The sequence below is a fragment of the Nannospalax galili genome, unplaced genomic scaffold (genome assembly GCF_000622305.1).
Source record: "Nannospalax galili isolate Female #2095 unplaced genomic scaffold, S.galili_v1.0 scaffold1096, whole genome shotgun sequence".
Taxonomy (NCBI): Eukaryota; Metazoa; Chordata; class Mammalia; order Rodentia; family Spalacidae; genus Nannospalax; species Nannospalax galili.
Window position 1 is genome coordinate 78638 of NW_008338289.1, and position 24095 is coordinate 102732.

At 39.7% G+C, this 24095-nt stretch overlaps 1 protein-coding gene across 7 annotated transcripts in view; it reads right to left on the reverse strand.

The window, feature by feature from the left end:
- The window catches only part of Tut7 (terminal uridylyl transferase 7), a 91202-nt gene that overhangs the window by 7819 nt on the left and 59288 nt on the right, over positions 1-24095 (reverse strand). For 3 of the 7 annotated variants that reach the window (XM_029563504.1, XM_029563505.1, XM_029563503.1), the window contains exons 18-29: positions 22709-22812; positions 21236-21325; positions 20378-20491; positions 20134-20211; positions 19364-19541; positions 15962-16009; positions 15785-15876; positions 14653-14768; positions 12162-12487; positions 9349-9422; positions 8965-9028; positions 8177-8238 (exon numbers count right to left, since the gene is read on the reverse strand). In XM_029563504.1, the coding sequence (XP_029419364.1) occupies positions 8177-8238; positions 8965-9028; positions 9349-9422; positions 12162-12487; positions 14653-14768; positions 15785-15876; positions 15962-16009; positions 19364-19541; positions 20134-20211; positions 20378-20491; positions 21236-21325; positions 22709-22812 (1346 nt within the window). Of the gene's footprint in view, positions 1-7141; positions 7428-8176; positions 8239-8964; positions 9029-9348; positions 9423-12161; positions 12488-14652; positions 14769-15784; positions 15877-15961; positions 16010-19363; positions 19542-20133; positions 20212-20377; positions 20492-21235; positions 21326-22708; positions 22813-24095 lie in introns of those variants that run through there. The other 4 variants (XM_008833089.2, XM_029563506.1, XM_017798138.2 and 1 more) reach the window with 3 other exon arrangements.

A 24095-nucleotide genomic window follows, 5' to 3' on the forward strand; every position in this document is an offset into this window, starting at 1 on the left:
TGAAGATCTAAGTGTTAGTAGCATTAAAAATGAGTTTTTCTGCAGCAAACTATATTTAAAAATGAAATGGAGATCTTTTTTAAAGGTTAAAACCTCATTCAGTTTTATGTCTTACAGGGTTTATAGTGAGTTCAATATTCTATAACTTTATTAATTCAACTGTGAACCTAAAAATTTACAGCCACTTTTGAAAGAGATGCATCTTTGCTCTGGAAATTATTATTGAATATGTTAAAGCTGTAATGAAATGCTTCTTCTAATCATGTGGTTATTAAAAAAATAATTTTAAAAAATGATAAAGCAAAAAAATTTCATTGATACATGAAATCATTACAAATAATTTTCAATGACACATCATGATTTTGATCACATAATTAGGAATGAATTGAAGCAACTGAGTGGCACTGTTGTGATAATACATGTTCTATTTCCAGATCTTTAAAGGAGATTCCTATTGCTTTCAATTTGCTATAGTAAAGACTCTTGGAATTTCTCAGTATTTACCAACTATAAAAACAAAAGCATAAGGAACACTTTCATGCACACAAAAAGTAATGCTGACCAAAGACATGAATGCATGAGAAATTGTCCCAACTATCTCACTATGAGAGCTGGTTCAGAAAGTAATGAAATGGAACTTGTTTTTATTTATTTTTTGGGGGGAGGGGTGTTTATTTATTGTTTTTTGACACAGGGTCTCACTGTGTAGCTCTGGCTCACCTGGAATTCGCTATGTAGACCAGGATGGCCTTGAACTCACAGAGATCCATCTATGTTGGAATTAAAGGCATGGGTCACCAGATGGCACGGCATAAAATGTACTTTTAATCAAATTTTGTAATATTTGCTTTGGTCAATCACGTCATATAATAATTGTGAAAGCTTAATGTAGAATAAACTTTTTAGCTTGAGATTTAATAAAAAGCTTTAAATTCAATTATAAATATTTTTGTTTCAGTTAAGTATGAAAGGCTAGTCAACAGAAACTATTAAATAAATGATCAGGGCTGGAGAGATGCCTCAGTGGTTAAGAGCACTGGCTGCTCTTGCACAGGACCCATGTTTGGTTCCCTGCACCCAGATGGTGGCTAACAATTGTCTTTAACTCCAGTTCCATGGGATAAGAGGTGCTCTTCTGACTTCCACAGGAATTGCATGACATAAGTGCACTTACATACATGCAGGCAATATATTATACACATAAAAAATAAAAATTAAAAAAACACAAATAAATAATGATCTATTTATATAAGAGGATATGAAGAAGTATACCAAAAGGAATAACCTATATCCAATGATAATCATGATTATTATATTATTTATAAAACTATTATTTTTAAATTATCATAAAGACAATTGGTGGGATTGGGGAGATGGCTCAGTGCGTAAAGTGCTTATTGTACAAAGTATGAAGACCAGAGTTTATTTACCAGTTCTGGGTTCAAGTGAGAGACCTGCTTCAATATATAACGATTATGGAAAATACCCCATATTGACCTCTGGCCTACACACACACACACACACACACACACACACGCATACGCATACCACGTGTGCCCAAACACGTGAATATGTACATGCATCATACACACACACACAAAGAAGGAAAAAAGCACTGGCTTTTCTTTCTTTCCTTTTTTTAAAAAATAAGCTGGCTATAAAATTCTATTCAATGAACCTACAGCAATGGTGTCAGCATGCATAAGCCCCATGCAAACTTAAGCAGACAAAAACCCAGCACAGAACCGTGGAAATGAACAGCAGTCCCCAGTCTTAGTCAAAGAATTATTGGCAGCTGATTACTGCTGGGTGAGGAAGAGCTGATGTTCTTGAAGGGAGGACTCCCGATAGGCTGACTAGATCCCAGTGGATGAACTTGCACTGAGGGACATCTCGGGACACTAACACTACATAACAGCCTTTAATACAAATGACGGATGTATGAACTCCAGTGGGGGGGCGCTATGGGAGGGTGCCAAAGGGGAAGGGGGTATACAGATGATTTTATATATGAAATACACAAAAATCAATAAAAAATTAAAAAATATAATTTTTAAAATAAAAAAAAGACAAGACATACACAGGTGCTACTGTAATTCCATAGTGCCAAGCACTGAGCAGTCTAATGCACAACAATAGTTTTCTTTTTAATATTGTTTTATTAATTTTGTTAGTTTTAAAATTTTATGTCTATGAGTGTTTTGCCTGCATGTATGTAAGTGCACCTGTGTCATGCAATGCCTGTGGAGACCAGAAGAGGGTGTTAGATCCCTTGGAATTGGAGTTACGGATAGTTGTTAGCCACCATGTGGATGCTGGGAAATGAACCCAAGTCCTCTGTAAGGGCAGCCAGTACTCTTAACCACTGAGCCATCTCTCCAGCTCCAAATGAAGAGTTTAAAGGAAGTTATGCACAAATAGATGATGGAAAACCAGAAAAATATGAGAGTAAAGCAGAATTATATACATAACATAAAAATATTCATACTAACACCAGAAGTGGTGGTGCACACCTTTAATCCTAGCACTGGGAGGCAGAGGCAGGCAGATCTCAAGATTGAGGCCAGCCTGGTCTACACAGCGAGTTCCAAGTGGGCTGGGGTTAGGGAGATGCTGTCGGGAAAAAAAAAAAAAATTTCTGTTCAATGATAAGGTGATATAAATACATATAATCATGAAGGAGAAAAGATAGCTATCAGTCTTTTACAATATCTGATTTTTAAATTTTCAAGCCACAGGATTAAAATGGAATAGTAAATTAAATGACTGGAAAATTAAAAGGATGGTGGTAGCAGTGGTGGCTAAGGAATAGAAAGACTTAGTTTTCTGACATTTTCAAAACAGAAAATAGTCTGTGTAAATGATAATGTGTAAATTATAGTACTTAGCTTAAGAATAAAAATCAGTTTACAACTAGTATTATAATCTCCAAATAGTCTTGTTTTAAAATGTCTGTTATGGGGTTAGTGAGATGGTTCAGTGGATAAAGCACTTGCTGTGAATCTCTAGAAAGCAGGGCACACAGGGCTCTTATTTTGAGATGGGAGGTGGCCACAGGAGAATCTTAGAAGCTCATAGGCCAGCTAGCCTGGCCTACTAGGCAGCAAACAATAGAGACCTTATCTCAAAGCAAGGTGAAAGACAAGTACTAAAACACAAGGTTTCCTTTGACCTCCACATGGGTGCCGTGCACACACACACAACACACACACACACACACACACACACACACACACACACACACAAAGTGAAAGAAAAAGTGTAAGAAGAGATAAATTATAGCAAGGTGGGGAACTTTTCTGTTAACAGTATCTATATAGGGCAGCAGTAATCTGAGAGCTGAGATGAGTCAGAGACTCTGCTATAGAGTTTCTGTATCAAGTTAGTCTTTACCATAGTCTTATAGGGTGTCAGACCCAATTTGTGGATAAGGAAACTGAGGCACAGAGGTTGGAGAACTTGAAAGGCTTCATAACTAGTATATAGTTTGGCTGGATTTCAAATTCAAGTTTCTGCCTCTGAAGCTCCTGACCATGAAAGCATGAAGTCTTGTCTATTCCTGATAATATCTAAGTGTTGTGCTGGGGGAGCACAGGACATGTAAAAAGCAAGGAAATTTCTGGGCATTTTGTCTACTACTATCCTTTGGGAGTCAGAACTATGAAGCCTAGTGAAAGGTCTGGAAAAAGCAAAAAAAAAAAAAAAAAAAAAAAAAAAACAGGACTTGACAGAGACTCTCACCTCTGCAGTAACCCCATGAACTAGATGGTATAATTCCCCCACTCCCCAATTTGTTGAGACATCTGAAAGTGAGAATGAACCTGGTGCCCAAGGTCAACACAGTTAATGTGCTCTTTAAGGAAACTTCCAGTGGGTCACTGATATACTTAGTCTATGGAAAAGAGGAGTTCAAGGAAAACTAATTCTTAACAACTGAGACACATTTCATACTATAATTTATATAAACACATGACAAATAAATTTGACAGCTTCCATATACTTATTTAAGGAGTTAATTTTATCAGAAAGGAAAAATTTTAGCCATCTATAAATTTCTCTTGTATAAAGAATTTGTAATCAAATTTCCTCATAATAATTTATTAAAATTTTCAGTTGCTCTAATGATTTATAAATATGTAGGATTTTTTACCCAGAAGAATAGGTAATAACTTTTTTTTATACCTAAATAAATGTTAATTGGTCATACCATTTCTAGGTACATATCTAGCATCTGTATTTTTCTCCTACTTAAAAAAAATTTGCAACAGTATAGTAAAACTCCACTTTCAAGATGTACAGAGTCTTTAGCATGTAGACTGGTACATGTAGACTTGGAGATGCCACAAGAATAATGTACCAATGTAATCATCACCACCTAGAACCTTTTCTCCGTACTAACAAGCAGGTGTTCACCCTATTTTGCACATGGAATTCTCAATGTCCTTTGACCAGTCAGCTACTATACCTCCCCCTTTTAAAGATGGGATTCCTGGGGCTGGAGAGATGGCTCAGTGGTTAAGAACACTGGCTGTTCTTGCAGAATACCCAAGTTGAATCCCAGAACCCACATGGCAACCAACAACTGTCCATAACTCCAGTTCCAGGGGATCTGATGGCCTCTTCTGTCCTCGCAGGCATTGCATGACATGGGCGCACTTACATATATGCAGGCAATACACTCATACACATAAAATAAAAATAATAAATAGAATTTTAAAAAAAGATAGGATGGATACCTGTGGTGTGTACAGGACACAGGTTTTCCAACACCCTGAAGTAGAAATCACATCCATGCAACATGACTGTGGAACAGATGCTCTTAAACACTATGTTCTCTTTTCTGTTTGACATCATGAACAAATGGACCAATGCAAAGATCAGTATTTTTCCTACTAATGTTTTGGGAATATCTGCTTAGGGTCAAAGTTCATTAAGATAACATTCTTTAGGTTTGTTTATGCATGGTATGCCTGTGATCTTCAAATTCTCAAATCTATGGGAAAAAAAGATCCATCCACTGGTGATGTTTCCCACATCCTTCCATCTGCTGGGGCCATTCTGGAAGTAAGTGTGGCTGTAATACAACCCAGGTCCCTCACCCACCCTCCATCAGCCTGCTTAACAGTGGGCCCCACTCCCTTCACTTCTGTCCACAGCAGAACTCTTATTTTGAAATGCATGCATTCCATGGAGAACAATTAAAAATGTCCCTAGGAACTCCTGCTCTCATGTTTTCTCATAAGTCTCTTGCCTGCTTATCTTTTATGCAATTCCCCTTTGGGTCTAAGTATAGCACATCTTTGAAGACTTCAGTTTCTTTCCTTTTAAATCATCTGGCCTTATTCTACATACCAACCTCAACTCCCATTTCCTTTAAGTTTTGTTTGTAAGAGATCTGATACCAGGGCTGGGGATATAGCTTACATGATGGAGAGTTTGCCTACCACACGTGAAACACTGCACAATCCAGCTTATCCTTAGCCATAGGCCAAGTTCAAGGCCAGCCTGGGCTACATGAGACCCTAATCTCAAAAGGGGGTGGGGGGGAGGTAGCTAATGATCTGATATTTTATTTTGGGCTACATGAGACCCTAATCTCAAAAGGGCGTGAGGGGGTGGAGGTGGGGGGTGGGGGGTGTCTTAGTTTGTCTCCTCATTGCTGTGACAAAATACTCTAACCACTACCAACTTGGGGAGGAAAAGGTTTATTTAGCTTACATATCCTGGGTCACAGTTCATCTGGGAGCCCAAGGTAGGAACTCAGGGCAGGAACCTGGAAGGTGGAGTACAGGCCATGGAGGAATGCTGCTTACTGGCTTGCTCCCCTGGCCCCTACTCAGCCTGCTTGCTTATGCAACGCAGACCCACCTGCCCAAGGGTGGCACCACCCACAGTGGGCTGGGCCCTCCCACATCACTCATCAAGAAGATGCCCCTCAGATATGGCCATGGGCCAGTCCAATAAAAGCAATTTCCCAATTGAGGCTCCCTCAACCCAGGTGTGTCAAGTTGACACTAAAGCTATCCAGCACAGGGGGTTATCTAATGATCTGTTATCATTTTATTGTTTCCCTTATACATTAAACAAAAACTATAAATTTTTAAATGCCTAACTCTTCAGGTCATTGAAAACACCTGAGATAACTCCTCTAGGTACCTAAAGAGTTGAATGCATTAATTCGACTCTTAGTTGAAATAGTTCCACCATTATTTCCTCCCACTCATAGCATTCAAAGTAGAGATAAATTAAACAGACCAACTCCTAGCCTGAGGCTTCCTCAGCTTTCCCAGAGCATGAATCACAGTGTCCTTGCTTTGGCAGATGAGGCTAGAAAGACCAGGACAGAAGAGCTCACTCTCTGAGGAGCCAGGAGTCCATTGTAATCTGCGACCTCAACAACTGACAATAACGCAAAGAAACATCTAAGACTCCGCAGTGTAACACAGGCCTTCTCTGAGCTACCACACTCTGCTCCTAGCAATAAGATGCAGGACCCTGGGGGGTGTTTTCCAAGGCTCGCATTGGATACTTGAAACTGCAGATAGCACTGTGCTTGTTCTTATAACATCCACAAATGTGATCACTTAATTGATAAATGGAGATTAGCTAATTAAATAAAACAACATATTGTAATAAAAGGTTTCTGAGTGTGATCTCTAAAAAAAGTAGGGCATGGTGGCTCACACTTAAATCTCAACACTTGGGAGGCAGAGGCAGGTGGATCTCTGTGAGATAGGGGCCAGCCTGGTCTATATAGCAAGTTCCAGGCTAGTTGGGGCTACAGGAAGACCCTGTCTCAATACAAAACAACAACAAAATATCTTACTGTATTGTACTATACTCCATTTTCAAACACTAGTTGGTGAGGAGTAACTGGAACTACAGAAGGTAAAACCATGGATAGGGGTCCAATTGTGCAGGCTGCTTTCTACATTGCATACAAGCATGTAGGTTATACCAAGTAAATATTAATATTTCCAAAAAATTGAACTTCCATGATCCATCTGCTTAATTTCCCTTCTTTAACCCCATTTTTAAGGAACAAACTAAAGAGGGACTCTGATTGACTGATTAAGCCAAGTTAGTAATAGTAGCTGATGGCTAAGACTCAGTTTTCTTATATCATATTTTACAGTTTTATTTTCTCCTACTAAAAAATGTTGGGAAAAGTTGATCAGTAAAAGTTAATGTCACTTTTTGTTTTCTTTGCTTCAGTTTTGTCCTTTCCTTTTCAAGACTCAGAAGTAACTTGAAATACCAGGAGAAGACGTTCAGGTTCTCATGGTCCACCCATGTTCCCTTCAGCAGTCCTCCAGGGGCCTGGAGGGAAGGGGCTCTGGTTTGGGTACCACAGTCTAGGCTAGGCTCCCATTCCTCTCCACACAGTTCTCAACTTCCTTGCAGCCATGTTTTTCTTTCCATCATACCTAAAAAAGGAGTTCTTTGCAAATTATTCAATGACCTTCATATTGCCAAGTAAAATGCTCACCCAGTCCACACGCCTCAGAGCTGTAGGCACCAGTTCACAAAGCACTTTCTTCTGTTTGTCTATTTCTAGAGTCTAACTCTTCCATGTACATTTACTGCTAGGTCTCCCTCAGACAAGGGCTTAAAATGCTATCTACACACTGGCAATACAATCCTTGCTATAGCCTGGACTAAATAAATGTTTGGCTCACATATTCACTCAGCCACTTGACATCTCTATCCAGGACTCCACAGCTACCTTAAGCCACTTTAAGCCGACTTCTATTTCTCCCCCAAATCTTCCCCAGCATGGTTAAGGTCCACTTCTAGTTTTCCAGTACTCAGGACAAAGACTGTGGTACCCACCCCCATTCATTTTTACTCTTTTTTCTCATAGGTTACCATCTGCGCATGGAATTTGTTGGTGCTATTCAGAATATCCAGAACTTGATCTGTCTTCCATTTCTACACTCTCCACCCAAATCTGAGGCATCATCTCTTCTGAACTACTTTGGTAACCCCCTAATCAGTTTCAAAGGTTCCATCCTAGCCTTCATGCAGGAACCCTTAAATGAGCCTTTTACAACAGACTTCAAATAGTATCACTCCTTGGCTCAAAAGTCTCCAAGAGCTTCTCATCTCACTTATCCCACTCCCTCCACCACTGCTGAAGGAGCTTCCAGAAGCTAGATCCATCTTATTCACTGACCTCTCCTTTGAGTGCTTTCCTGCTCTCCATACCACTCCTGTCACAGACTCTTTCGGTGACTCCTGAAGAATAAGAATGAGAACTGTTGCTCTAACAGTCCCCCCGCCTGTACCTTTATTTCATGTGATTCTTTGGACTTGGCTTAAGTATTTTATTAGAGAGGACACTTCCATATTCGACATCTCCTTTCTCTGCATCAAATTTCTTCTAAGTATCTGTTGTCATATGATTACTCTTTATTATTATTTCTGTTTATTGTCTATCCCTCCTGGCAAGAATGGAGAGAAGGGGCTTTGCTACTCACTGGGGTATACATAGTTGAGGCCAATGCCTGCAGTTAACGTTTACTGAAGGCGTACATAATAAAACAGTTGACAGGTAGTGGAGTGAGGGTTCAGGCTATTACTTCCTTTCCTTATTTTGTTACATGGCAAACAATCTCTGAGGAAAGTATAGCGCAGGCAAGACGCTAGCAACTTCACAGCAGTTACAAAAAGCCCAGAGAGGAATGCATTATCCGGGTTGACAGGGTTGACAGTTCTTTCTCAGGAGAGGTAAAGTCCCCGGGAACATCTGAAAACAACACAGGCCTACACTCACCCACTAAACAATTAGATTTAGAAAACAAAGGTAGGGGTAGGGCAGAAGATTTCTGAAAGTTCCCTAGAGGGATTCCACTGACCCCTCCCTGTCAAAAATCACTCAATAGAGGAAGAATCTCAAAAGGCACGTGGTAAAATACGCAGAAAGTAAATTAACACACATTTGTTCTTTTGAAAACCACATACCTGACTGGGGACCCAAAACTACAGTTGTTTTTTGTTTCTTTTTGTCTTCATGTAAAAGCACTGCCTAAAAAAATGAAATAGACTGGTTTACACAAACTGAAAAGAAAGGCATGAGAAACAGCCTTAAGCCATATCCAAGAAGAGCTGAAATTGGGCACGCGGGTGGCAGAATTATCCAAGTTAGCTGGAAAGGCAGAAATGTACACAAAAGTAATTTAGCAGCGCCACAGTGCATGGCCCAGCAGGCCCCACCACACAGTGCAGGAGGCCCAGAGGCGGGAAGGAGGCAGGCCAGTTAGGAGCGCCCAGTACATAGCTGCAAATACTCAGGAGGTGTCTGAACAGGACAGAGTCGCTTCTCTTTCAGTTTTGAGCTGGATTTACCTGAACAAAGGTATCAGTTGGTCTCAAAGGGCTACGTGAAGGGTGTCCAAACACATAATCTGACTTAGTCAAACCTAAGGAAAGAAAGTAGCACTTTTCGTTCCCATTTTAAATGAAAAGCAATAGCCTTGTTCTCAAATGTTTAAACAAAGATTTTCTGCTGATGTGACAAACTGCACACAACACTACATCAGAAGAAATCACAGGGAGTAGTGTAACTTTTGGGTTGGAAGACACAGATTACTTTTAACTACTACCAAATACAATTTGCCATACCCTAACCCCACTCCTCCCTTCCCTCTCTTTTAGAGTGTGATTCTTAATTTAATGTATAAGTATTGCATTTTGAAGTAACCAGGTTTCTAGACCAGGGCTTTTCTGTGGGTCTCCTAATCTCTGCTAGCCAGGGTCTCCTTCTCTGATTTGATGCTGTCCTGTCAGGCTGCCAGAATCACTGCTTTCATATTCGTACTCGCAACTGTGTGCAAGAACATGGCAGTGGGTGTGCATGCGTGTGTGTGGAGTCTAGAGGTGAGCCTCAAAGTTCATTCCTTGAGGGCTGTTTTTTTGAGAATCTCTCATTTACGCCCATTGAGGGAAGGGGTCCTCAGTTAGATTACGCTGGCTGGCTTCTGAGGCCTGGGCCTGCCTGACTCCACTTCCACCAGGAACTGGGATAAAAAGAGTGAACCATCATGCCCAGCTTTTTATGTGCAACTGGTGATTACACTTGGGAAACCTGAAGCACTTTACTGGGCTATCTCCTTAGTCCCCACTTTTGAGACCTGTGTTAACGTAAAACATGCTACTAGACAAAAGATGTACACCAGAGCTGGGGAATCTTCCCTACTTTGTTGTAGGAGAAAAGTGATAATCAACTTCATGCTGTTTGTAAATACAGACCTTGAGTTTTTAATCAGTGATAGTCTAAAAAATAATTTTGATAAAACTATGTTAAATTTTATCTACAGTTTAGCTTCTTACACTAAATTTAAGGAGGCTGCCAATTAAGTTAGATGAGACTATAACTACAGTGTGATGCCTGAGTGACACTTAGGAAATGTTCACTGAACACTAGCAAATGTCATTATTTTAATCTCTTTAAATTAAATTTATTCCTGTAAAGAAAAATCAAAGTAAACATCAAGTTCTGTGTTCCTTAAAAGAGGGACAAGGCTAATTTAGCCTATTTAAGGTAGCCAAAGCTCTATCACCTATAAATTTTTCAGCTTTGTTTAAAATAAATAAAAATGCTTAAAATAATTTCTTTCCACAAAAAGCTCCTTTAAATAAATAAATATGAGCTGGGTGTATCACCCTAGAACTTGGGAGCCTGAGGCAGGAGGATTTTGAGTTTGAAGCCAGCTTGGACTACAAATTCTAGACCAGCATTGGCTACATACTGAGTCTCTGTCTCAAAAATACCCAACTTAAAAAAATTTAAAGAAGCATGGGAGATCTAAAAATTTTTTGTCTTAAAAACCAAGATAATGTGCACTGCTGAATTTGATATATATGGAAGAGAGGCACCAGTGCTCTAAACTGGAGTATCATAAGTACATTGTGAAGTAGCCCCGACTTTAGCACTGTCAATAAACATGCAGCTAAGGACAGAAACAGGGATATTTAAAAATTACTCTCTAGACTTTCTCATAGTTCTAGCCTTGTCAAATTTCACCCAGGCTTATTCTATGAACCAAAGTAAAAGGATATGAATTGCTTTGTAGATCAAAACTTAGTAGACATGTTGAAGGTACCCTAACTCTTTAACAGTCAGTTAAAACCCTGCCTGTGCTAGACATGGTGGCGTACACTTTTAATTCCAGTGCTTGGGAAGCAGAGGCAGGTGGATCTCTGCGAGATAGAGGCCAGCCTGGTCTACACAGTGAGTTGCAGACCAGCTGGAGCTACAGGAAGATCCTATCTTGAAAAACAAACAAACAAAAAACCAAAAACCAAAAACAACAACAAAAACTGCCCATGACAGACACTTAAGACTATTCAGTAAAAAAGACCAACTCATAAAGAGGTAAGATTTGTGAGCAATTTCTTTTGTTCAAAACAAAGTTGCACTATGTTGCCCAAGCTAGTCTCACTCTCCTTGGCTAATGTGCCCTTCCTGCTCCAGCCTTCCAAGGTAGCTGGGACTACAGATGTATACTCCTGTACTCAAATCAGGTTTGTGTTCAAAACAGTATGTGGGTGACTCTGAACTGCGATAAGACACGTTTTCCTTCATTCCCTAAGGACAGCTATCATGACTGATAAAAGGCATTCAAATGATACACTATGGATGAACCCTTCTACAACCCTCTGCTGCAGATACGATCACTGCTGTTGCACAGTGTGTGAATGACCCCTCTTTACTCACCTGTGTAGGAGTACGGAAACAAAACACAGGGGGCTCAACAGGACAGTGTGGCGTCCTGAGATAACTTTAGGACTACCTTACCTAGTGCCTAGGCGGTGCTTTCATTTCACCAGTACACATTCTGAACAGCACAGTTCTACTTGTAGCTTGTTACTGGTTACTGAGACTACATTTATAGGTATTAAATATTAGCAGACTTTCATTTCATTGATACTCTTAGACTTTCAATAAGACTAATTAAATCTAGGAATAAACAGAAGACATACAGAGAAAGAGAAATAAAGGTGTGTGTATAGGGGGAGATTTCACTCCCTTAAAACAATCTTATTTGAGCAAATATACTTCTTAAAGAAACTAATATAAAATAGGAAATATTTCTAAAAAGGAGATTTCTCTTGTGATGTTAGCATAAACATCAAGGTATCTGAAGAGGTGCTCATACCTGGAGAGCCTTTAAACTGTGGGCATTCCTTTTTAATGTGTCCTTCTCGTCCACAAATGAAACAACGCTTTTCTCGTAAGTCTTTGTCATCCTGTCTCTTCCATTTCTCCACCGGTGTCCGGAGTATCTTCTCCCTCCCCAGCTCAACAGCTGCCCTTGCTGGCTTGGCTTTCTGGGCTGCACACTGCACCGGCTTTTCTTCTTTTGCTGACACCTCTCTTTCTGTGTACTTGTTTTGAATTTCTTTGTCCTCTTTGCTTCTTTTTTCCTTGTTGTCGGGGTATCTTTGGTTTAGATTATCTTCCTGATCTCGCCGTCGCCTCACTCTGTTGAAGATATAATACCAGTAGGAAAAAAAGTCTCACCAGAAATGTAAAATATCAATATATATTTGGGATTAGAGATAATCAGGAATAAAAAGTATCAAAAAGGGATCCTAGAATTTAACAAACTTAAATCTACCCTCTTTATGAAGAAGTTACTATTACCCTTCAGTATCCAGGGGATACAGGGGATTGGTGCCAGAATCCTACAGAAACCCAAACCCATAGATGCTCAAGTCTCTTATACAAAACTGTATGGAGGGGTTGCTGGCATGGCTCAGCAGTTAAGAGCACTGACTGCTCGTGCAGAGGATCCAGGTGAGAATCCCAGCACCTATGTGGCTGCTAACAACCATTTGTAACTCTAGTTCCAGGGGATCTGACCCCTTTTTCTGACCTCCATGGGCACTGCATGACACAAGTGTCCTTACATACATGCAGGCAATACACACATAAAATGAAAAGAATATTTAAAAAAAGAAAACTGTGATATTGCATAACCCACGCACACCCTCTCATATGCTTTAAATCATCTCTGATAGTTATACTGTGAAGTAGGGGGGATAATAAACAAAAATCAAGTCTGTATATGTTCTACACAGATGCAATAGTTTCCAAATGCTCTGATCTGCAGCTGGGTGAATCTATGAATAGAGTCCATACGTGCAGAAGGCTGACTATCCATCAAGGATTAAGGTATTGCCTTTTTCCATTTTCAAAATTGCTCTAGTCCTATAAAACTAGTTTTTACTAGTTCAATGCCTCTTTGATACGAATGTAATGAAGCTCAAGTCATGCATGTGGGATTTAGTGATAAGCTTTTTCAGTATGGTAGTTTTTTTTAACCAGGCACTGAAAACTTGAAATGCAAGATTTTACTTTTGCAAGGGAAATTGTAACAATACAAGTTTATTTTGCTAAAATGTCTAAATAATTTTAATTTATTAAAAGTTATTTTATTGTATATGTGCATGCCTGAATGTATGTACATGTACCATGTGTGTGCAGGTGCCCAGAGGCCCCAGAACTGGAGCTCCAGGTGGTTGTGAACTGCCTGATGCAGGTGCTAGGAAATGAACCAGGGTCTATCTTGCAGCCACCTCTCCAGTCCTGTTTATTTTATTTTTGAAACAAAGACTCATGTGACTCATCTGACTTCAGATTCCATTTGTAGCCAAGGCTAGCCCTGAACTCATGATTCTCCTGCCTCAGCCACCTACATGAAGGAAGTACAGGTGAAAGCCACCATCCCTAGGTGTTGAGATCGTTTCTTTCTTGCTTTATATGATCACTATTAACTTGAATAAAGAAGTACTAAAGGTACTTCTCAAATTCCAAATCATGACCTACTTTGCTAAACCTATTTTGAAATAAGAACAGAACTGCCCAGTTAAAAACACCACCACAATCACTCAGGAGAACAATGACCCAAGCAGGCAATGAAAAATGGTCCCCTTTCCTCCCACTGGCATCAGGAGAAAGCACGGTGCCCAGAACAAGTACCTGATCTACTGAAAGCCATTCCTAAGGGTTCAGCCAAGCACTGATGAAGGGTCCCAAAGAGCCCTAAATTTAGTAGACTATCAGCAAGTCTAAAACCCAGCTATACCCCAGCTGTTATACATCAGAGGTGTACATGGACTCTGGAGAAACACACTTGACTGCTATTCATTGGCTGAAATGATTCTGAAATTTTCACTGTTTTGGAAAGAATCTTAGTTTCCTCTTTCTTTCTGACCCTGGTAGTAAGGCTAATTAAAACAAAAGTCATGGCCAAAATGAGGAAAGAGCATCAGGCCTAGAAGATTGTCATCTCTGCCTGAAGCCCTCATCAGCTGCACCTAAAGCCACCCTTCGATCACTTCATTTTCTTTTTTTTAAAAAAAAAATACTTAAAAGTTATTTGAAAATTGCTAGATTTCATACAAGTTTATTTTTTCTGTTTTAATAGAAACACATTTTAAAAACTGGCACAAAGCTGGGTATGGTGGCACGACCTTCAATCTAGAAACTCAGGAGGCAGAGGCAGGTGGATCTCTGTAAGATGAAGCCAGGCTGTTCTACATAGTGAGTTCCAGACCAGTAGGGGCTATAGGGAGACCCTGCCTCAAAAAAGACCGAACTGGTACAAAAAGCAAGTAAAAACACCCTTCTGAACATTTACTTACTTTCTTCTCATGGGGCAGTCCTTCATGAAGTGTCCAATCTTTCCACAAATTCGGCAGCATCTGTCATTTGGGGCCAGTTCTCCTTCAGTTAGTACATCTGGATCAAAAAAGTATTCCTAGAAGAATACAGCTAAATAAAAAGCCTGGACTGCTAATAGGTAATCAAAGCTCAAAATTAACTGGACATTTCTCCATATTAGGATATTTGTACAGCTTATTCCAAACATAATTGAAGATAGATTTACCTAAACCCTATTTTTTTAATTCCTTTTACTGAGGCAAAGCAGCCGTCAAGCCCAATCTTGAAGGCTGAAGCACACTTATAAAATGCCCACAACTGAGACTCAGCATGTCATGGAAGGAGCTAAAGCCACGAAGAGGGCTTCATGAGACAAAAAGGCTAGACTATAGTGAACTGAGAAACATAATTGTGTATTGTACAAGTTACATATTAAAGGAAAGTAAAAGGCTCTGTGTTAGTGGTGTTGGTCTGTTTTGTTGTGGTTTCTCAAGAAAGAGCAACAGGATTGGCTTTGGAGTTTATTCAGGATTGGCTTGTTGGAAATGTAGAATCCCATCCCCACACCCTTTGAATCAAAATACTCATTTCAACAAAAGCAGCAAGTGGTATCTGGTCTATACACCTACACCACAGTAATACCTAGAGTGTGCGCTTATATGGTATGGCCATATGCTGAGATGCATTGTAGTCCTCACTGGGAGGGGAAGGGAAAGGGAAACTGCTTTCAAAGGGTACAAAGCCTTTGCTAGAGAAGTAATGGGTTGAGACCTACTGTACAGTAGTCAGTAACAGCATATACTTCTAAATAACTAAATTTCAAATGCCACACTACAAAAATGACGTATGAAGTAACAGATATGTTGATTAGCTTGATTTAACCATTTCATGCTGCATATACATTCAGTGCTTAAAAATTGCTTTCTGGTCAGGTGTGGTGGTACATACCTTTAATCCCAGCACTCCCGGGAAGCAGAAGCAGCAGATCTCTGAGATCAAGGCCAGCCTGTTCTACATAGCAAGTTCCTGGCCAGCTGGGGCTACAGGGAGACCCTGTCTCCCCTCCAACCCCCGACCACAAATTGCTTTCTGGCATTTCTAATAGAAACTTACCATTTTTGAGGGATAGTACTTTGGAAATCCTTTGACTGGGATTCCAAATACTCTTCTACCATTGATAAAAGCTTTCATTATAAAATTTGTCACTATGATGAAAAAAATAAGAGTTTAATTAAATATATTAGGAGAAAAAGAAATTTCACTGAAGTTTACACAAACAAAGTAACTTACTTTTCCTTGATAATCCAGCGCCAAGATTATGATTCAAATCAAAGGGATCTAAGTAAAGAAAATTACAGAGAAATAAGATACTCAAGTGGGAAATGCCACTATTTATCCAGTCGCTGAGGTCTACATAATAAGAAGAAAGTTCTCCTACTTTTAATATTAGTAAAAGTTATTAAACCTGTAAATAGTTAAGCAACAGATCATTCTAAATATAAAGGCAGGACCTCCCAAAGTGTAAATCAGAAACGATAGCACTGCTTTATCTTTAGAGGCTTCCTGAATTACGTGGCAATTACTGTGATGGTTAATACTGATCATAAAGGGGTAGGGAGATAGCTCAGTGGGAAAGTACTTGCTGCATAAGCATGAGGACCCGAGATTAAACCCCAGAACCCAAATAAAGCCAGGTGCAGTAGTGTGCATCTATAGTCCAGCACTTCTACAGTGAGATGGGAGGAAGAGACAGGATATTCTCGGGAAGCCTTGGACCAGCTAGCCTGGTGTATGCAGCAGAGTAACATGCAAGATTGTCCTCAGCCCTCCATGAGTGCGTCTGCACTTGCACACTCAGGTACATACACACACAAACACACACCTCAAGATTGTTTGAGAGGATCTAGAATAACCTAGGAGACAATTCTCTGGGAACCTGTGAGGGATTATCTTGATTAGGTTAACTGAGGTGGGAAGACCCACCATAAAAAGTGGATGGCAGCATTCTCTGGGCTTGGGACCATAAACAGGCTAAAGCTATCTAAACACAAGCTCTCCTTTCCTCTGCTTCCTGACTGCTGATGGAACGTGAGCAGCTGCCTTAAACCCCTGCTATCAAGATTTCTCTGCCATGATGGACTGGACTGGACTTTTGAACTGTGGGCCCAAATAAACTCTTCTTTCTTTAAATTTGCTTTTCTCAGGTGTACAGATGCAGTGTTTCAGAAAACCAAAAGAGTCAGATTTAAAACACTTTCTCATTTAAAACATTATAACAGAATGTTCCTGCTAACAAGTCTCTTGAAGACCATGTTAGAAAATAACTTATTATGGAGATCATAAGCATTCATAATATAAAAACACACATAGGCACATATACCGTCAGGTGGGTCACCACCTACTAATGATTATTTGGGTCTCAGGATACAATTTCCAGCAGAAGCTCCATATAGAAACTTCTATATGATTTTAAACACCTGAACCTCAAACATCTTAGATAGCTGTTTATACAACATATTTCAGAGTATTACTTGTTAGATAACCCAGAAAATGGTAGGAATAATGAAAGGGGCAGACATCATGGATGTGACGCTTGAATGAATTGTTTCACAAAACAGTACAAGCACTGTTTCTAATTCTGAATACTGTTTCATAGATGATTAAAAATAATATATGCACGAGTTAATTATTTGGTCACCATGTATTGATAGGTATTATTTCCTTGGTGTGCCTGAACAAAAGTGCAGAAGGCAAAGGGGAAAAATGAGATGACCCTTTTTTAGAATCCTGTCGTTAAGAAATGAAGGATCATCTATGTACAGCACACACAAAAGGAGAAATGGGTGTGGAGAGGTTGCTCCATGGTTAAAAGCATATACTGCTCTTCTAGAGGAGCTGAGCTCAATTCCCATCAATGACATCAGGTGACTCACAACTGCCTGCAACTCCAGCTCATGGGACTCACCACTTCTGGCTTCCTCAGATACCTGCACTCATGTGTATAGATATATATACACACACACACATATGCATAATTAAAAACAAAAATCTAAAAAAAAATTTTTTTAAAGGAATAGTACAGTGCAGAGGCACCATCATGCTTGTCAGCTCTGCTTCTTCTGAGACATTCCACACTGAATTAGGTTTCAGAGTTGGAACCCTTGCCTTAGTCTACCCATATAATAAGTGCTTTGAGGTCACCCTCCTAGTCAGATTAAGCATGCTTTCTTCTTCTGGTGGTGTTACTTGTTTTTATTTTGTGTGTGCAGGTATTTTGGTCATTTGCTTGGCTTATAAAAGGCACCAGTTGTACATTAGCTACTGTGTAGTTACAAGTACCACTGCTAGGCCAGCAGTGGTGGTGCACACCTGTAACCCCAGTGCTTGGGAGGCTGAAGCAGGAAGACTAGTTTTGAGTCTGAGGCTAGCCTCTGCTGTTGGGATTACACACGTGGGCCACCACACTCTCAACTGTTTTTTCTCTTCTTTCTTTTTCTCATTTAAAGTATGTAAGTTTCCTCAGTATGCTGAGCAAAGAAAAAAAAAATTAGAAATGATAATGAGAAGAACTCCCTCCCAGTTCTGCTTTTGACAGAAGATTCGTACAAGGTAGGTCCCCATCTATAACCCAGGGTGGTATGAATTTTAATGCATGTACATAGCACACTGTCAAAATAATAACAAAAATAAGGAAATAAGCATAAGTACTGCATACCATTTAGATGATGAGTATATTTTAAAATTAAAATAAAATGAATCCTATAAAGGTCAATAAAATATTTCCTCAGCCATTTCTTTAGCATTTAAAACTCTATTTTGTCTTTTTAAAAAATAAATCCCTACCAATTAGAATCAACCAACTATAAACTTCGATGGCTCCAACGGATTCTTGTACTTAGTGGAAAAGGAAAGATCTTTTCACTGTTGTTTGTTTAGGGGAAAGAATTTCCTGTAATTCATGCTGGCGTAGAACTCACTATATAGCCAAGGACAATCAATCATAAACTTCTGATTCATCTGCCTTAACCTGCCAACTGCGAGAATTACAACTATGAGCCACCATGGAAATCTGGAAAAACTTTTCTTTTTGGTCAACATTGATACACAGTACAGGTAAATTCCTTTCTTAATAGTAAATAAAGGTCCCAAAAATTCACTCCTGGTGGCCCTCTCCAACTTTCAGAAAGATTTTTACTCCCACTATCTTTTGTTTTTGTTTTGTCTTTTTGAGACAGGGTCTCCCTATAGCCCCAGCTGTGCTGGAACTCACTATGTAGACCAGTCTGGCTTTGAACTCACAGAGATCCACCTGCCTCTGCCTCTCAAGTGCTGGGATTAAAGGCGTGCGCCACCATGCCCAGCCTAACTCCCAGTATCTTAAAGTTGCCTGATTCTCCAGTATGTGTCCAACCATAGTGGAAAATTTGGACAAAGGCATCTGGACGCATGAAAGGCCCCACCTGGATGCATTAGTCATTTAGAAATAAGCCTTTTGGCTGGAAACAGACAAGTCGAGCTCATGTGGATGGCCACAAGGCTGCTGTACTGTATATTGTGGGTAAGAACTAAGTTAAGAGGGGAAACACAGTGCTCACAGTTCAAACCTGATATCCAACTTCCTAATGCCTCTGGAAAGCAAGCCTTGCACATCCTAGGAAAGCACCTCAATTTTACATTTGATTCCATTTGTACCTTCAATAACAATGTATTTTGAGGTCCACTGCTTCTTAAAAGTTGTAAGCAGACTTTTTCTCCTAATGCTGATTACATGTTCTTTAAAATCAAATTCTTCTGTGTAGAAACGAAGGAGTCCCAACCACAGCTGCCCAACAGATTCTGTATTTCTCCCATATTCTGGCCAACAGGTAGGCTAGAAATAGAAGGAAAGAGGGATGTGATGTTCTATCAGAAAGTGTTCACAGCAATATTCACTTTTACCCCAGAGAGTACATTTCTACTTGTTGTTAATCAATTAGTTTATACAAATAAAAACATAATTAACTTTTCTTTCGCGTTTAAAAACACCATTTACATGAACTCATCCAACTCTACCCTATAACCTAGAGATAGAGACGCCAGAGTTTTCAGTGATAGATCTCAGGGGGGAGAATCTGGAAAGAAACCCTAAGAATCACTAGGTCTCTATAACTCAGTCTTTATAAAGTTGCAATTAAAAAATATATACAACAAAAATTTATTCCCCTAGAATAAAGCTACATAACCATTTGGAAATAGTAGACATAAAAAAACCCCACTGGATATAATACATTAAAACTCACCTAGCTTAATAAAAATAATGCTACTTCAAAGGAAACACCTTAAATGCTAGTTTTTATTATAATACAATAAATGTTAACAGGCAATAACCTATGTATTGATCATCTATACTACCAGCACAGTATAACTAATTTGTGTTCAAGAACACAGGTAAATCTTTAAATCTTTACTTTTAAAATACGTACCAGTTCATCTATTTGATCAAAGAAATAAATATTCCAGCCATCGACAAGTATCTCAGGTTTCTTTTCACCTTTGTATATCTGAAATTCATTTTAAACCATTAGTATAGGATAAAAACTTAATGCATAGATAGAAAAATGTCTAGGAAGTAGTTAAAAATTTAACTACAGAATCACAGCATTTTAGAAAAGGCAGAGGGCAGAAGAGTCCAGCTTTACAGAAAAGCATGGCTTCCTTTCTGAATACCTCTTGAAGGACAGGGATGACTGGTGGGTTCCGCTGCTGAAGGAAATATAGCACCATAAGAGTGTATGCATATGATGACAAGCTGCCTCTCGATGCGTCGCCAATGTCACACATCTACAGGGAAGGAAACCGAACACGGTAAAGACCACTAGTGTTTGCTACTGCACTTGCAGCAAAACCCTAAGGGGCTTATTTGGAAAACTGATGTAAAAATCGCATTTTCAAAAGCTAAACTATGCCAACAAAACCAAACAACACAACCTAAATCAAATTGAATTCGACAAAGTAGTGTACTGTTAGTCGCAGGCAGGATTATCATGTGAAACTCAAAGGCCAGCCTGGACTACATAGTGAGTTCCAGGCTTGCCAGGGCTACATAGAGACTCTGTCTTTAAATTAAAAAAAAAAAAATTATAGACAATAAAATTTTTGTTTGTATTTAATTAAGGCTTCAAGGCTTTTCAAACAGTTAAGGAAGCCTTGATGACTGGCTCACAAACAAAAACAAAAAACAAAAACAAAAACAAAAAATCACACTTATATTTTCAGGGTTGACACTGCCCACTGTGGCAAGAGAAGGCTCATACCTGTTTTTGAAAAGGATTTGAAGGTGGAGGAGAGATGGTTGGTGGTTAAGAGCACTGGCTGCTCTTGCAGAGGACCCAGCACCTACAAGGTGGCTAACAACTGTCCGTACCTTGAGTTCCAGGGGAATTGACACTCTCTTTTGACTTCCATGGGCAATGCACAACACAGGTACACTTACATACATGCAGGCAATACATTTATACACATCAAATTAAAACCGATTTGAAGAATCAAATTCCGTTCTCCTGACCCATCCCAACCAGAACTCACCTTTGTAAACACCTTCATGGTGTAACACAGATACTTCACTCGGGGGTCAATGGCCGAGTAAGCAGACAAAAGCCTTGTGTTATGGAGGGCCTGTTCAAGAAGGAATTATTCTATAAGGCTTTCAGTTAAATGAAAACAATTTCAAACTGGGATATTCTGAAAACATTCACACTATGACACATTTTAGAAATTTTTTCTTCCCAAGATAAGCTTTGTTAATAGGAGATAACAGAATATATGTAGCTTCTGACTTCATGACTTCCATTAATTTGACTTTAATCAAAACACAGTGAAAATTTAATCAAAACAGCTATCAAAAAAAACAAGCATGCTGGGAGTAGTGACATGAACCTGTAATCCTAGCACTTAAGAGGTGGAGGTAGGAGGATCAGGAATTCAAGGTCACTGTCTGCAACTTTAGACCCTACCTCAGAAAACAGAAGAGAAGGAGGAAGAGGAGGAAGAGGAGGAGGAGGAGGAGGAGGAGGAGGAGGAAACTTCCTTTAAGTAGATACAAGGCTCCCCTTGTCCTTGTGGCATCATTCTAAAAAAATGCTCTCTTAAGACCCAGAGGCAGCAAGGTGTGAGACAAAGTGTGAGACCAAAAGAGGCAGGAGCACTGGACTGTGCTCATATTCAAGTGAGTAGGTGTTCCAAAGATATTCTCACCCCCAAATTACAACCAAATTTAAGCCAAACAAAAAAGCCTGCCATTCTGACCTCATTTTAAGTTGAATACTAACATATACATATATATGTATATATTTAAATTGTACAGTTGCACATACTATTTACTTTTGGTGTGGTACTGGAGATGGAATACTGAGCAAACACCTTATCATTGAGCTATATCCCTAGCCCAAGTGGATATGAATATTTACTGGATTCTCTCATTTCTCCAGCCTCAGAATACTGCCAGGCACACACCAAGCACTCAAATAATATGCCACATTCACTTATTTTAAAAAAAAATTTTATTATTTTTATTCTACGTGTATGAGTGTAATGCCTGCATGTATGTAAGTGCACCTGCGTAGTATAACTTCTGCGGAGATCAGAAGAGGGCGTCAGAATGGATCCCCTGGAACTGGAATCATGGACAGTTGTTAGTGGCCATGTGGGTATGGGAACTGAACCTGGGTCCTCTGTAAGAGCAGCTGGTGCTGTTAGGTTGAGCACTCTTTCCAGCCCTCATTTCACTTATTATGACTGAAGTGCCAAGCACAGTGGTGCATGCTTGTCTTAGCACTTGAGGGGTGGAGCCAGGAGGATCAGAAAGAAGTTCAAGGTGATTACTAGGTACACGCAGAGTTCCAGGCTAGCCTTGGCTATAGGAAACCCTGTCTCAAATCTTCTCCTTGAGAGACTAAAGCAGGAGGTTCACTACTTGTCAAATGCAAGGCCAACTTGGGCTCCCTATTGAGACTCAGCCTCAAAAAAGAAAGCGACAGACAACCCCTTATAAAATCTTACCAATGTGTTATACAAACTGATATCCACTTCTAGACCACTTCTCAAATGGAAGAACTTCACAATTGGCACTTTTGCTGTTGTGATAGGTAGGATGTTCCTCAAACCTATGTTGGGAGATAATTGAGTAGGATTAAATGCAGCAGCTGGGGATAAAACAATTCTTATGCTAATGTTCTAATATAAAACGAAGGAAATTAACTTTGTCTCACTGTATTTATTATGACTCATTAAAAAATTCTGTTATTCAATATCTAGGAAGACATCTTGTTGAACACATTAATATGTGAATCTCAAGGGTCCACTGTCCTAAGAACCTTAGTGACTCACAGCAGACTGTGAGTATCTGTGCAAGTATGCTTGTTCCAGAGGAGCTTGTACAATGGGGACATGTGACTCTTCTAGATTCTGTCCATGTGAGGGAATCTAATTTGGAGAAATGCTTAAGGGGCAATCACCTAAATCCTTGACATGAACATTATCATGAAGCTAGAAGTTATGAGCATAATAGAAAGGAATCAACTTTCTGTAGGTGGAAAGGAAACTGCCTGAACTAGACTTTGAAGAACATGCAAAATAGTGGAGGTGGGGGTTGAGGGGTTTACAAGGCAAGGAAAACTGCAGAGGCTTCAGAGTATTCCTATGAAATGCAGGCTACAGAATGGACTTGAGGGAAAGGAACATGGGGTATAAGAAATAGGAGAGAAACTGAGGACTCAGACAGATTCTACACATCCTATTAAGAAATATCCTTGAGAACAAAGAAGCCAATGGAGTAATGGAGGATCACTAACCCTATCAGTTTAAATAATGCCCTGGCAATGGAGAGTCCAGAGGTACAGGAATTGAGGCAGGGTGACCACTTCTGAAAAACACCTGGGCCTGAACGCTCATGGTGGCCTGGGAATGCAGAGTCGAAGCAAGATGTGCTTGGGATCATCTATGTCAGTGGAAGGGGTGAGCAGGGTAGAGAGTGTATGATGGAATATGCAGAGGGCCTTCATAAACAGTCTCCTAAGACGTGTCAACTTCATCTTACAGAAGAAGAAACAGACCTGAGAAATTCATTTAGGAATATGCAACTAGTAAACTGTGGAGCACGAATTCAAACTGAAGCAAGAGTCAGTCCTAATTTCTACTGCTGTTTCCACAGATGCCAATGCTGACAATCCAGAAGGATTGAGGGAGGCAGGTAGGAGCTGGTGGTGGTTTCAGCAGAAGAGAAGCAGGAAAGAAAAAGAGTTTGCTCTAAGACTCCAGAGTCTGTGTTTCTTCTGAGAGTTAAGTCATGGTGTCAGGAGGCAGATAAACAGATCATACAGTATAATTCGGGAAAAGAATATGCAGATGATCTAAAAAAAAAAAAAAAAAAGGCTTCCCTGGGCCTGCA